This window comes from Cryptosporidium andersoni (assembly GCF_001865355.1).
Source record: "Cryptosporidium andersoni isolate 30847 chromosome Unknown contig_2, whole genome shotgun sequence".
NCBI classification, from domain to species: domain Eukaryota; phylum Apicomplexa; class Conoidasida; order Eucoccidiorida; family Cryptosporidiidae; genus Cryptosporidium; species Cryptosporidium andersoni.
In genome coordinates, this window is record NW_027122843.1 from 86,600 (window position 1) to 99,327 (window position 12,728).

Consider the following 12,728-nt stretch of genomic DNA (forward strand, 5'->3'; position numbering starts at 1 on the left):
AATTAAATAGATCAAGTAAGTAACAAAATGGAGACTAACTTGGATATCGAAGAGTATGATATAAGGAATTTTATTCCATTGTATCCTAAAACATGCTCCCTTTTATACTCCCCTCCATTACTGCCAGACTCATATGATATAAAAGATAACTTTGAAACTGAAAAAGTTTCGAATTCAAAATTACACAAGGGAAATTTGGGAAGTAAAAATAGTCCTAATAAGAAATCTGAATGTACAGGTGTAAAGGAGTATGTATGTCATAAAGTAGACACGAATGATTATGAGTTACAGGACAAATTGAGGTATAGCTTGTTACATCCAATGTCAAAAAGTTCACAAAATAATCTTCAAGTTAATCCTAAGACAAAAACAAATAGAAATACACTAAACAAAGTATTGGACTCTTGTGAAGAAAATAAACAGAAAATATTGGCATCCTTGAAAAATTCAAACTTTCCTGAATATGAACAGTCACTGAAGTCCAAGACTAAATTAATAGTAAAAAATCCTTTAAAACAAAATATTACACAACCTGATTATATATGTAGTAAAAAAGAGATTTTAAAGTCTGAAAAGTTGTGGAAAAATACAATAAATGAGTTAGAAAAAAATAACCAAAGCTTAAAGGTCTCGTTAAAAGAAACAGCTATAAGTACTCCTAAATCAGTAGAATTAGTTAATTCCGAATACTCAAAATCAACGACTGTACCTTTAGGTTCTATTCATAAGGAAATTCCCTTTTCTAAGCAGATAGTTAGATTACCTGGGTATTTGCAGTTCAATTCAAAACCAGAAAGATCTATTTTAAAATCTGCAGGCAAGAATATTTCTTCAGATACTTCGAAAACAAGTGTATTAGTAAATGGTATAAAAAAGAATGATATTGGTTTATTAAAACAAGACATTATAAAAACTGAACCAAAGCTTGAATTAGTTAAAAATTCCAATAAAGATAAAAAAGTAAGTAATGAGTTAAGGTCAAAGCTACAAATTAACGGAACAGTAAGATATACCACAGGTTTAAAGGAAATTAGCTCATATGAAGATCAAAAGACTTTGAAGAAGTCTTTAGATGTTTCAACAAGAAAAGAGTCTATGCAACTTTATAGGGAGCATGCTGAAGATAAGTTTGAAATAATGCATGGTATACCGGAGGAATTTACTGCAAAACTACTACTAAGACCTAATTTGGTAAAAATTGAGAAAAATTCAAATAATGAAGTTGTAATTTATGTACCTTGTAGACTTAATTCAGATTTGGAATGCATATTCTACTTTTTCTCGGATAATAATATATTTTTGTTCCCTGAACAATTTGCCAAGATGTTACATTGTGCTCATTTATACCATTCAAGTAAACCACTAGATATTTTGGAAAGAATGTTCCCTAGTAACGATGAAACAGAGCCAGATATAGTAAAAAAATCTATAAGTTATTCTTCTTTTTTAAAGTTACTTCATAGATTTGCACTTTTCAAATTCAGATCAATGGGAATAAGTGAAGAAGAGAAACTCAATATTGTGATTTCTTTTATAATAAATTCCAAAGGTGGTAAAAGAGCGTCAGAAAAATTATTAAAAGTTGGGAGATGTATACAAGTTAATGACCCTACACTACAAAGACAAACTAAAAATATACAGGTAGTAGCTGAAACTAAAGAAAAGAAGATTGGACAAATAATAGAGACAGTTGGAGTAGGAGTTGGAACCAGAGTAAAAGTTTATGATGTCAGTTGTGAATGTGATTTAGAAAACCAAACAAGTAAGTATTCAGCATCAGATACACTAGAGATAAATTCCAATAACAGCCTTGAGTCAGGAGATAATTCAAAAGTGGGATCTGAGCATATTATTGAAGGTGAATCTATATTACTATATACAGATACTAAGGACAGCAAAGAAAAAATTTTATATTTTAATCCTGATGAATACAAATCAAAACACTTTATTTTGACAGAAGATAGCGAAAGTTATGGTGATCAGCCTGAATTTTTATCAGATATTGGAAGGGCAATAACTAGTATAGGCTCAGAAGATGATAAAAAAATTTATAGGATATTTATTTACTATGTCGGTCCAAATAAAAGTAAGTTGTCGTACCGTCAATTTTATAATATGATGAATGATTCAGGTATATTAGGTGGGTTTATGGAAGATTTTATTACACCTATTCAGCTTGAAAGATGTTACTCAGCAGTTTTAACTGATCCAAAAGGTATTGACTACTGGGAATTTAAGGAGGTACTTTTATATTGTGGAGAAACTGCAAGTTGTGGTGATACCCCATCTACAGCTCTTCAAAATATTGTAAAAAAGTACATATTACCTTTGATACTACCTATATATCAACCAAATAACTTTGAAAAGTGTGAAGATGCTATTGCAGTAGCAAATTCAAATAAATTAAACTCAAGAACTCTTGAAACACTTCAAACAATGATAAACAAAACAACACTGCCTTGGTTTAGATTAGGTAACTGCCCATTCATAAGTAGTGATGAAAGTAATAGTTGTTCATGTGATTGCTCCTCATCATATTCTGATTCTACTGATTCTAATGAGTCGAGCTATTCATCCGAAAGTCCTAAGTCATTGTAAATCTTTTAATAAAGTATATAAATTGAGCAAAAATATTAAGGGGGGGTATATCTTATTTCTATCCATTATATTTCAAAGATGTCTTAATTTATCTCTTATAAGACAATATAGGGTGAAATCTGTAGATATTATCTTATTATAAAGTAGATTTTTAAGTAATTTTTTTTTTATTTCAAGGCCGTCCCTGATTTTCTATCTATAAAGTCCAATGGTGGCGCCTTGCATGCATTTGACATATGACATATAGTAGTCTGTCACCGGTATAAGTTGCCCACAAAGAAAAAAAGTAATAAACGGAAGAAAACATGCTTTATACATATAAGTAACTTCAATTTACTTAGCACAGCCAAAGATATGTCAGGATTTAATATTGAAAGATTAATTAAATTAAATACTCTGAGTGAGGATTTTCATGGTGGCGAGATATTTCCTCTCTCGCTACCAACTGGTAAAAGTATTGATTTAGATATTGAAAGTTACTGCTATTATTACAATGATTATTTTGGAAGTGGAGACATTCTGAACACTTCTTTTAACAAGGACTGTCTTGTAAACTCGGATTATTTGGCAGGAATTCATCAGTGGGTAAATTACAACTCAAATGAAATAATGGAAAGTCAGAGAAATGGAGATGGATATAATGAGAATAAATGCAAACAAATGGTGAAAGATGAAGATATAAAAGAAAATATTGATATTTTGGGTATTAAAAATAAGTCAAATGATAATATGTTGCCAACATTACTCAGTTATCCAAGAGTATTTCATAATGAAAAAGCTAAAATTGAGGGAGTGGTAGTAAGTTGTGTGAAGGCAATAGTATTATTTTTACGTGCAAATTTAGGCTCAGAAATATCTAAAATATTTAAGAAGGAAGTCGAATCTCTTGGTACATATATTGTTGAAGTAACCACATGTTCAAAATTACTTCAGATATTTGATGAGCTCGATGGATGTAGGCGATTAATTGTAACATCAGCAGATGCAGCATTAAATGAAAACTTAACTGAGAGTTTAAATAAAAAAAAGTACAGAAACTTTTTGGGAATAACTTTATATTGTGGTCCTCATGCAGATTATCATGTTAAATGGTGCTCAAAAGTACCCTGTATAAAATTTCTGTCACAAAATCTAATAGAAGTGAGGCGTGCAATATCTTGGATTTTAGCTGAGTCAGTATCGAATTTGACAGAAACAACATTAAGTACATCAAAGAAAAGTAAAAAGATTACCACAAATAGCAATAAAAAAATATTGGCTGCTAAGGCATTTCCTTCACTTGTAGGTGATTTTCCTTCTTTGAATGCAGTAAAAAGTGTAAACAATGAAAATAAATGTCTATTTAATACTAGTCAATTGGAAAACCACCAGATTCACTATTCACCTTTAGGTGTAGGCAAATGTAACAGTGATATTATAACAATGCTTAGAAATATTGCAATTAGTACAGCTTTAGAAAATCAATCGAAATGTAATGAGTTATAGCAATTTGTCAAGCTCATTTCTGCAAAGCTTTTAGTTCCAATCTAGCAAAAGAAGTTTTAATTTGAATTAGCTCTTTCTCATGGTTATTTCCAAAGAAATGCTAACAAAATAGAGTATGTTTATGTTATATAATAGAATATATGGTGTCCAGATAATTACTAACAAGAACAAAGAGGGTAATATCTGCACAGCATTTATTGAATAACAGCCTATCTTCAAATAAGAATTGGCACTTATATTTATCAGTTTTTCTATAATATTCCACTAAATTGGTTATTGCCTTAAGAATAATTAGCTTAGTTGTAGTTGGACTATTCTCCTATTCGACATGTAATATCCAGTGTGGAAAAAAGTCTCGTATTTTAAAATTTTGCGTTTATGTATGTGCTTATAGGACTATTTTCCTTCTTTTATAAACTTAATTAAAAGGGACATGGTATTTACGTCAAGGTGTGTAATAAAGGACTTTTTTTACATGGTAGAAAGTAAATAATTCTTAGCTACAAAGTTCTGCAAGTACTCAAATTTAATTTGAGAACTTTTTGCACTTTACAGTTTATTCGAAGTCTTCTGTAACAATAACGTCTATATATCGATTTTTTTTTAGTCTAGTGTGGATACTATCTGCAATAATAAACATCTTAAGGAAACATGGAATAAAAAGTATATGAAATGTGGACATCTATTTGTTCAAAAGCCAAATTTAATATTGTCAGATAAAATATATAGAGTAGATATAATTTAGCGACCTAAAACAAGTCACTTATATTCAGTATATTGTTAATAGATGTGCACTTTTAATGGTAAGGGAGAGGGGTTGTCTCTAGAGAAATTCATCACAAGTGAAGGTTACGAAAATTTGAAGGGGAGGAGAAAAATACAGAAGTGTCTAATATTATTTATTCGGTCAATCTAATTATATATTGGAGAAAATTCTAGTAGTTTTAAAGTCAACTTTCTTATTTTTCGAAGTTTATGCTATAATTCTTATTATGTTGAATAATATAATGGCTACTTTATAAAAATAATGAATATTTAATAAACTTACTACTGGAGAGAGTATTGCTACTGAATTAATAAGATGTTAGAATATGTAGGTAATAAAGTTAATACTCAAATTAGTAAATCCTCTAGATACTTTACAATTAAAGTTGCTTAACGCTGCCGGCAAAGCTGAAATATTGCGCTAATTAACTTTTTAATCTATATATACTGAAATAAGTATTTCTTAAATTAATGGCACAGAAATTAGAGGAAATATCTGTTGGATTTCGTCATAATACGGCAGAAATAGAGATTATAGAGTCATGGGTGAGGGATATTCCAAATAACAATGTTATGGGCGACAGAAAATCCGAAGATATAAACTTGGATAAAATAATTAATAGGAAGAAGTGGTTGGGTGTAGGAGCTGAGATATCTATAAAGCAGAAGGAGGAGAAAGAAAAGTTGAGAGAAAGGCTTGTTGGTTCTAATAAGAGGAAGAAGGAATATAGACCTAATTTAAGGAAATTGGATTGTGATGGTGAAGATGAGAGTGATAGTTACGGAAGTAGATCATCCACAATTTTAAGGCAGATTGACAAATTAAAAGTTAAGGCAAGAAATAGGGTATGTTCTATTCGAGTGAGGGCTCAAAAGTAGTATTTAATAACACTGGGTTTTAATAATTTATTCAACATTTCTTGAGATAGTCCAAAAATATTACAGGTAAAGAAAAGGTCTGTAATTTTAAGAGTATTGTTATACCATTCAGATTATTTAAGCTACTAAACATAAATACCATATTTTAGCTAAGTATTTAGAGTTTTGGAAAAGTATGAACAAATTTTCCAACAACTTAATGCAATAAGTACTACGGATGGATGACTTTACAAAATATCAGATAATAAAATACTACTAAATACTTTCTACTTGAATTCTATAGAAATTCTATTACTCAATCTAATTCTGAGATGTAATAATAAACAAAAGATAAATATATTAGAAACTATATACACAATAAAAGCAAACTTAAGTGTCTCTAAAAATAGAAAGTGATCTAATTAATAAATTAAGGATCTCACATATATGAATGAATAATGATAATATAATTCATAGGGTTTATACAAGGGGATGTATATTTTAAAGAGTGAATAGATATTTAAAATTTACATTTTACTATTTGAATATAAGTCTTCTACTATGTAATTTATGGCAGCTAATAATTTAGCTTCATATCTCTGTATTTCTGGTGCTAATAGTTTGAGTAGTAGTGGCTGTCTATATCCACCATTTATTAAAAGTTTTTTTTTATCTTGATGCTTATCTTTACATTTGCACTTTGCGCTCCTCTTGTTCTTTGTAGGTCTGCACTTTGTACATGTACTATTAAGTTTATTCTCATTTACATGAGGTTTCAAAATCTTCTCAATTGCAGGATAGAATGCTGATCTAATTGGTTCAAATTTCAGTATTTCATTATTGGGATTTACAATTTTTGATCTAAGTAACCTTTCTAAAGCACTCATAGTTTTCAGTTGATTTTTATTTTCTACATTTGAATGTACAATGGGTACCATTTTACCTTCAGTGGATACAATAACTGTATTGTTTCGTGAGCTAGAGTATGGATATAAGAGCTTACGAGCTTCTACCCATTTAGATACCTCTTCAGGCGAGTCTACAATACTTTGTCCTTTAGCATTCTTTATATGTTTAAGCTTATGATACTGAAGAATTTCCAGCGGCGCCGAGTAATTGCAATTCTTTTCATTGCATATAATATGATCTTCCTCTACATGAGAATTGTACTTTTCGAGACTAATAAATCCTTTATCACAAACATTACAATAGTTCAGTTTGTTTTTGTTTTTGTCTTTAGGTCTTTTGATATTAATATTCCTCCGTCTCTTCAAGTAAATATCCTTATTAACTCTTTTAAAATTTTGTATATGGTTATTATTCTCAACTTGACTAAGACTATTATTATTTAAAGGCATATTTGCATATATATACCCATTGTTCATGCTATTTAATGCATAGTTTGGATAGCAATGAACATATGGGATTTCCACTGGAAAATTATATATATAACCCTGAGGATACACATTCGAATAGCCAAACACTTGATAATTCATATATCTATGATTCTGTTCACTCATTCGCTATACTAAATGTTACTTTATATTTCTACTATCAGGCTTTGCACTCCAACAATGGCGCTCCAAATAAAATAGAAATTGGCGGTTTAAGTGATGATAATCTTATTAAAGGGTTTCTAATTTTGCTTTCTTCCCTAGTATATGGACATAAAATTAATCTTTGATTAGTATCTTACAGTATGCTTATATTTGGTATAGATAAGTGTGAATTATTATGTGGAAGTACTTTAGCTTTTCAGAAGTTCAATATATGTAGGCACTATTATAGGACTTCATAGTTTCTATAAATAATACCACTTGACTATATTTCACTTATATTTGTGTTGAGAGCTTGAGATATATATATTATTAGTTCTATTTGATAATTAGCTGAATAGACCTTACCAATAATTGTTTTTTAGTATAAAGGGGGGGGCGTTGCAAAGTTGTATTAGTACTTCATAGTAAATTTGTTGCCATTCTTACAATACACAAGGTATTCATTATCCGAAGTACTTATTAAAACTTAATTCTAGAGTATAGGCTAACAAATATACAATCTCCTCTATATACTTCGAAACAAAATAGTTGGTTTAGTATATTTTCCTAATTAAGATAATAGTATTCAATAAGTAAAAATAAATGTATCTAAAGTTTAATACAATATACTTTCTTTGAATTAAAAAAGTTTAGAAATACATAATATTATGGATCTTAAAAATAATTGCACTTTTTTCTACTTTTCCTAAGACGCAATTCTTGGAGGGCGCAAGGAAGCATAATAAATAGACATTTGCATATTTATCAAGTGGGGATGAGCAGTAAAGTTTCTAGTCATTCTAAGTCCTTGAAAAATAAGATAAACAGTCAAGTGTATGATTACTTTAGAAAGAGTCTGCAGGTAACATCAACAAACTTATCTGATACGAATTTGCCATTCCCATACAAACATGAGATGTTAAGTGGTTTGAATATATTTTCAGCATTGATATCTGACCCTGATATTATAAATGTACCGATACCTTTGGATGTGATTATTGGCTACTATCCTAATATTTTTGACAATATATACAAGAATACCATAAACATACTACCTAGACATGATACTGGTTTCAGTATAGACTTGATGAACAGTGAAGCTTACAACATAGATTGGAATAGATTAGATAGAGGATCTGGAGTAAATAGAGATGATATAGATATCGAAGATTTATTACTCGTGGATAATGAGTCCAGTAGGGTATTTAATCATATTGTACAACACAGAAGAGAAGTGAGTAGTGAAATAGTGGAAGAGAACAATGAATCATCTTCAGTTTCAGAATTGGATATACCTAGATCATCTACAAATGAACCAATATTAGTTCATCCAAACAAGCCGAATGTGATAGCAGATTTTATATTACCAATCATACCACATGTATCAGCAAACACTCCTGAATTATTCCAAGTTACTCTAGATAGTGATATAAATGAGGGAGATTGCATATTAGAACTTGCAGACGAATGGACCTTTCCAACAACTAGATTTTCGCTTTATAAAAAGGATCAAGAATCGACTTATTCTTATGATAGAGACTATTCATGTCAACTACCACGAGAAAATTATGTTAGTTACATAATTAACCTTCCTAGAGAGTTTCTAAAAGGAGATTCAGTTGATAAAAAAGTTGGTACATTGGATAGACCTGTTGCTCATATTATGGCAACAAAGGCTCCTAAATTATTACTAAGAAAAGTTTCTTCTACAAAAAAAAATATAACGTTACAAGTACAGGATAATAGTCTTGAGAGTCAAAGCTGATATGGAAGAAACTAGTTAATTCAAAAGTGTGATATATTTTGTTTCAGTTGTTCAATCTCTACGGGAATATAGTGAAGTCCTTTATATCTCATCCAAAATTTAAGTCTCGTTGTTTTTTGACTTTCAGATGATTGCATAAAAGAATAGAGTGAAATATATCCAATACCAAACCCTTTTCCTTTACTCATAGAATAACCGCCGTTTGTTACAACTCCTACCAGACTCCTTAAAGTTTTTATTTTAATACAACATTGTTTAAACATGATACTCTCATAAGAATCTCTAGGATATTGACATCTGCTTAATTTATAGTTTTTGCATGGCTTTTCAATTAATTCATTGTTATCCTTCAGAAATACTTCGTCACCATCAATCCATAAATATAAATGCGAATTTTTAAGTACTGGTCGGTTAGAATAGACTTTAATTAGGATCATGATATTTAAAATCTTTTCTAAGTTTACTTCGGATGTGGTAATATATTGAAAGATATTGCGAAATTCGTTTGTAGCACCTCTATATCCATATCGTGGGACTACAATTTTCCACTTTATAGGAGGTGCTCGCTGTATATTTGTTGATGGCTCATCTATCTGAAATGACTCGAGCATACAACTCAGATTACTTCGAAATGTGATAGAACTCTCATTATTAGTTTCATTTTTGCTAGCATGTCCTTTTGCAAGAGTTTCCCAGTCAGTTATGAAGGGATAGCGAATCTTATTAAAAAGGAAATTGATGCGTTTACTTGGAGGTGTATTTAGATAGGAGGCAAGAGCAATCCTTTCGTTAAAATTACTATACTTTGAATTCACTTTATCAAACTTAATATACTTAGTACATATAGTCTTTGAGTAGCTTAATGTATCTATATAATCAAATGGGAAATATGGCATTTCTAGCTCTAGACTTAAAAATCTGCGCTCTTCAATTCCAATAATTGGCACAGACATAGACTGTAGAAACCTTAGTAAAATTGTTGAGTTTATTCCACGTGGAATTATTAGGTCATATCCAATATGATTTCCTTGGTGACATATTAGCAATATTGGTGTTCGAAAATGGTTTAAATTAGTTATATGTCTACTTTTGTGTTCCTCAAGCTGATTAGATTTAGAATTAGGAGACGATTTTTCACCAGAGGAATTAGCTCTGGATAATATGTGTCCTAAAAGAGTTCTTATATTGCGTCTTTTTCGGCTTCTCCATGTTTCATGTGATATAAGGTTTGATGTTCCAAGAGTACATTTTGAATTCACTTGACCTCTATATTTAGATCTATATTTTAATTCGATAAACTTATTTCTTAAGTGTTTCCTATAATCTGCATCATAAACTGACTCTTTGACATCTTTATAGCTAGTCCATTGATCTGGCCATTTAGTTGAGTACTCTATGTGATTACCACTTGATTTTTTACTATATTTTACTGATCTATATTTCGTAAATACTAGTGGCAAATAAATTAATAAAGATAAGATAGAATCAGGTGGGAAATCTACGATGTTATCAATATCTACAGAATTCCATACTTTAGATTTGTCTAAGCATACATTTAGAAGCTTCTTTAGAACTTGTAGTGATTTAGGGCCAAGAAATTCCAGACGATTTAAATCTTCCAAAAAAGTAATATATACATTTATTTTAAATATTTCAATGCATTCTTTTAGATAATCTAGCAGTTGCATTGATGCTAATGGATGTATCCATAACCAAAAACATCCCATAGTTGAACCATCCTCACTTCGCTGCCAAACAAATTCTATTGGGGATATACGCTCCCAATCAAAAAAAGGAACTGAAGAAATATCTTCAAGGTTTAAAGTATCCATATTCCTTAAAATTTCGGCATTTAACTGGAATGCAAAACCAGAACCTCTAAAGTTTCCATCTCTATACTTTTTGCACTCTAAGAGTGCTTTATTAATGTTACAGAGTGATAGTAGAAGTATTATATCTTTATCTTCACCTCTTAGTTCATATAGGTGAAAATATGACATATCATGAACAATGCAATTGTGAAATAGTTGTCTATACAATTTTCTTCTTCTCTTTGCAGTAGAGCATAAAGCCAATTTATAACCAAATGCTTCAAACATAAAAAATCTCTTTGAAAAATACATATGAGATTCAAGCCATTTGTACTGATTTATTTGGGTGTTTATATCCCAGTGTTTTGAATATTTTGCATTATCTGTAGTATTGTAGTTAGCTAGACTTACTATTTCTGGAATCCTATCAATATCTAGTCTTAAATTATGATTTCTATTTCTCATTTTATATTTCTCCGAAAAAGTAAAAATTCTTCGTCTATCTTTTTTGGCTCTTCTTGAGGGTTTTGGAGGTGCCTTTTTCATCTCATATATTAATCTTGCCCTAATTCGTTGGGGAGCTCTGTAAGGATTATAGGACATAGCTCTACGTCTTAGGTTAGGAGGAAGACGTTGAAAACTTCTCTTAATTGAGTGAGTCTCCTGCACAAAACTCAAGAACTTGCATATTTCTTTTTCTCGTCCTTGTACTAGGTGTGGTATACTGATTATCTGAGGTAAGGATGAAACGTCCTTTGTTCTTAAAGATGATAACTCTGAAAGTAGTGGATTCAACTCATAATCTTGGTCCATTATAAAATGGAGTTCTGGAGTTTAGTTATATTTATTCCCTGATAATAGGTCATTTCTAACATGACTCCGAGTTTTCTTGAGGTAAAAAATTGCACCTTATCTCCCGCCTTATAATCTTTCTTGTAGAAATACCTTGTATATTTCTTAAATATGTCAGTATTTTTCTACTTAGAGAATCATTCAGATAGGTTTAATGTTAAGATATGGTCTAGGTATATGCAGAAGTGTTTTCAATCGGTCACTTAATACTTTATTATTTAATAGATTCACCACAACATACTACTCCTCTAAAAGGATACTAGAAACTCTTTGTTCTAATTGCAAAGGCAAGTATGAAGTGCTTTATTCTTCTTCAAAGCATGTAAATATTAATAAATATGGATGTACAAATTGTGGTAAATTGATAGTGCCATTGAAGTCATTGGATGCCTTTGAACTATTTGGATTAGACTCAGTATTTGATATAGACAAAGATCTTGTGCAGCAAAAATATAGAGAGTTGATGAAAATATTTCACCCTGATAAATCACTTGGTTTTGATGAAAATATCTCTAAACACATAAATGCAAGCTTTAAAATTTTAATGGATCCTTTTGAGCGTGGTATTTTAAAGTTGTATTTACATAATGATACTACAAGAGGAGCTATTATAGAGAAGTTAGATTCACTACCTATTGACTTAAATTTACTCAATGAAGTTCTTCAAGTAGATGAAAAGGTAAATAACTTGTCAAAAGTAAAAGAGGAAAATAAAAGTGAAGTTAATGAATTAATTAAATCTTATACTGAGCAAATTAATACATGTATCAACTTGCTCAAAGTTCAATTTACAAATGAACCACTTGATACTAATGCGATTCTTCATGAATTGCACAAGCTAAGATTTTATCAGAAATTGATCACAAAGCTAAATAACTGGTATGATCCAGTAGAAGTTTAGGATTAAAATATCTCAGTTTGTAGCTGTAACGCTTTAAGCTATTTACTAATTTATAAAGGTATTTATTAATTGAGTAGCTATTTTGTCTTATTTTTTTTCTTTACAACTTTTTATAAAGCCTGATGACTTATAGAGAACTTAGAATATTTAAAGTA

General features: G+C 30.1%; 7 protein-coding genes across 7 annotated transcripts; 5 read left to right on the plus strand and 2 right to left on the minus strand.

Moving 5' to 3' along the window:
- Positions 1 to 27: 27 nt before the first annotated feature.
- Positions 28 to 2,598, plus strand: cand_000520 (uncharacterized protein; the record flags this gene model as incomplete). The annotated part of the gene is made up of 1 exon (XM_067210302.1): positions 28 to 2,598. The coding sequence occupies one exon, from the start codon at positions 28 to 30 to the stop codon at positions 2,596 to 2,598; it is 2,571 nt and encodes an 856-aa protein (XP_067068377.1).
- A 354-nt stretch (positions 2,599 to 2,952) lies between these two features.
- cand_000530 (uncharacterized protein) lies at positions 2,953 to 4,083 on the plus strand (the record flags this gene model as incomplete). The annotated part of the gene is made up of 1 exon (XM_067210303.1): positions 2,953 to 4,083. One exon carries the CDS (start codon positions 2,953 to 2,955, stop codon positions 4,081 to 4,083), a length of 1,131 nt encoding a protein of 376 aa, XP_067068378.1.
- Positions 4,084 to 5,319: 1,236 nt separating this feature from the next.
- cand_000540 (uncharacterized protein) lies at positions 5,320 to 5,727 on the plus strand (the record flags this gene model as incomplete). Its single annotated transcript, XM_067210304.1, has 1 exon — positions 5,320 to 5,727. The coding sequence occupies one exon, from the start codon at positions 5,320 to 5,322 to the stop codon at positions 5,725 to 5,727; it is 408 nt and encodes a 135-aa protein (XP_067068379.1).
- A 506-nt stretch (positions 5,728 to 6,233) lies between these two features.
- On the minus strand, positions 6,234 to 7,226 carry cand_000550 (uncharacterized protein; the record flags this gene model as incomplete). The annotated part of the gene is made up of 1 exon (XM_067210305.1): positions 6,234 to 7,226. The coding sequence occupies one exon, from the start codon at positions 7,224 to 7,226 to the stop codon at positions 6,234 to 6,236; it is 993 nt and encodes a 330-aa protein (XP_067068380.1).
- A 793-nt stretch (positions 7,227 to 8,019) lies between these two features.
- cand_000560 (uncharacterized protein) lies at positions 8,020 to 9,009 on the plus strand (the record flags this gene model as incomplete). The annotated part of the gene is made up of 1 exon (XM_067210306.1): positions 8,020 to 9,009. One exon carries the CDS (start codon positions 8,020 to 8,022, stop codon positions 9,007 to 9,009), a length of 990 nt encoding a protein of 329 aa, XP_067068381.1.
- A 20-nt stretch (positions 9,010 to 9,029) lies between these two features.
- Positions 9,030 to 11,633, minus strand: cand_000570 (ribonuclease P MRP protein subunit POP1; the record flags this gene model as incomplete). Its single annotated transcript, XM_067210307.1, has 1 exon — positions 9,030 to 11,633. One exon carries the CDS (start codon positions 11,631 to 11,633, stop codon positions 9,030 to 9,032), a length of 2,604 nt encoding a protein of 867 aa, XP_067068382.1.
- A 193-nt stretch (positions 11,634 to 11,826) lies between these two features.
- cand_000580 (Co-chaperone Hsc20 family protein) lies at positions 11,827 to 12,573 on the plus strand (the record flags this gene model as incomplete). Its single annotated transcript, XM_067210308.1, has 1 exon — positions 11,827 to 12,573. One exon carries the CDS (start codon positions 11,827 to 11,829, stop codon positions 12,571 to 12,573), a length of 747 nt encoding a protein of 248 aa, XP_067068383.1.
- Positions 12,574 to 12,728: the final 155 nt, after the last annotated feature.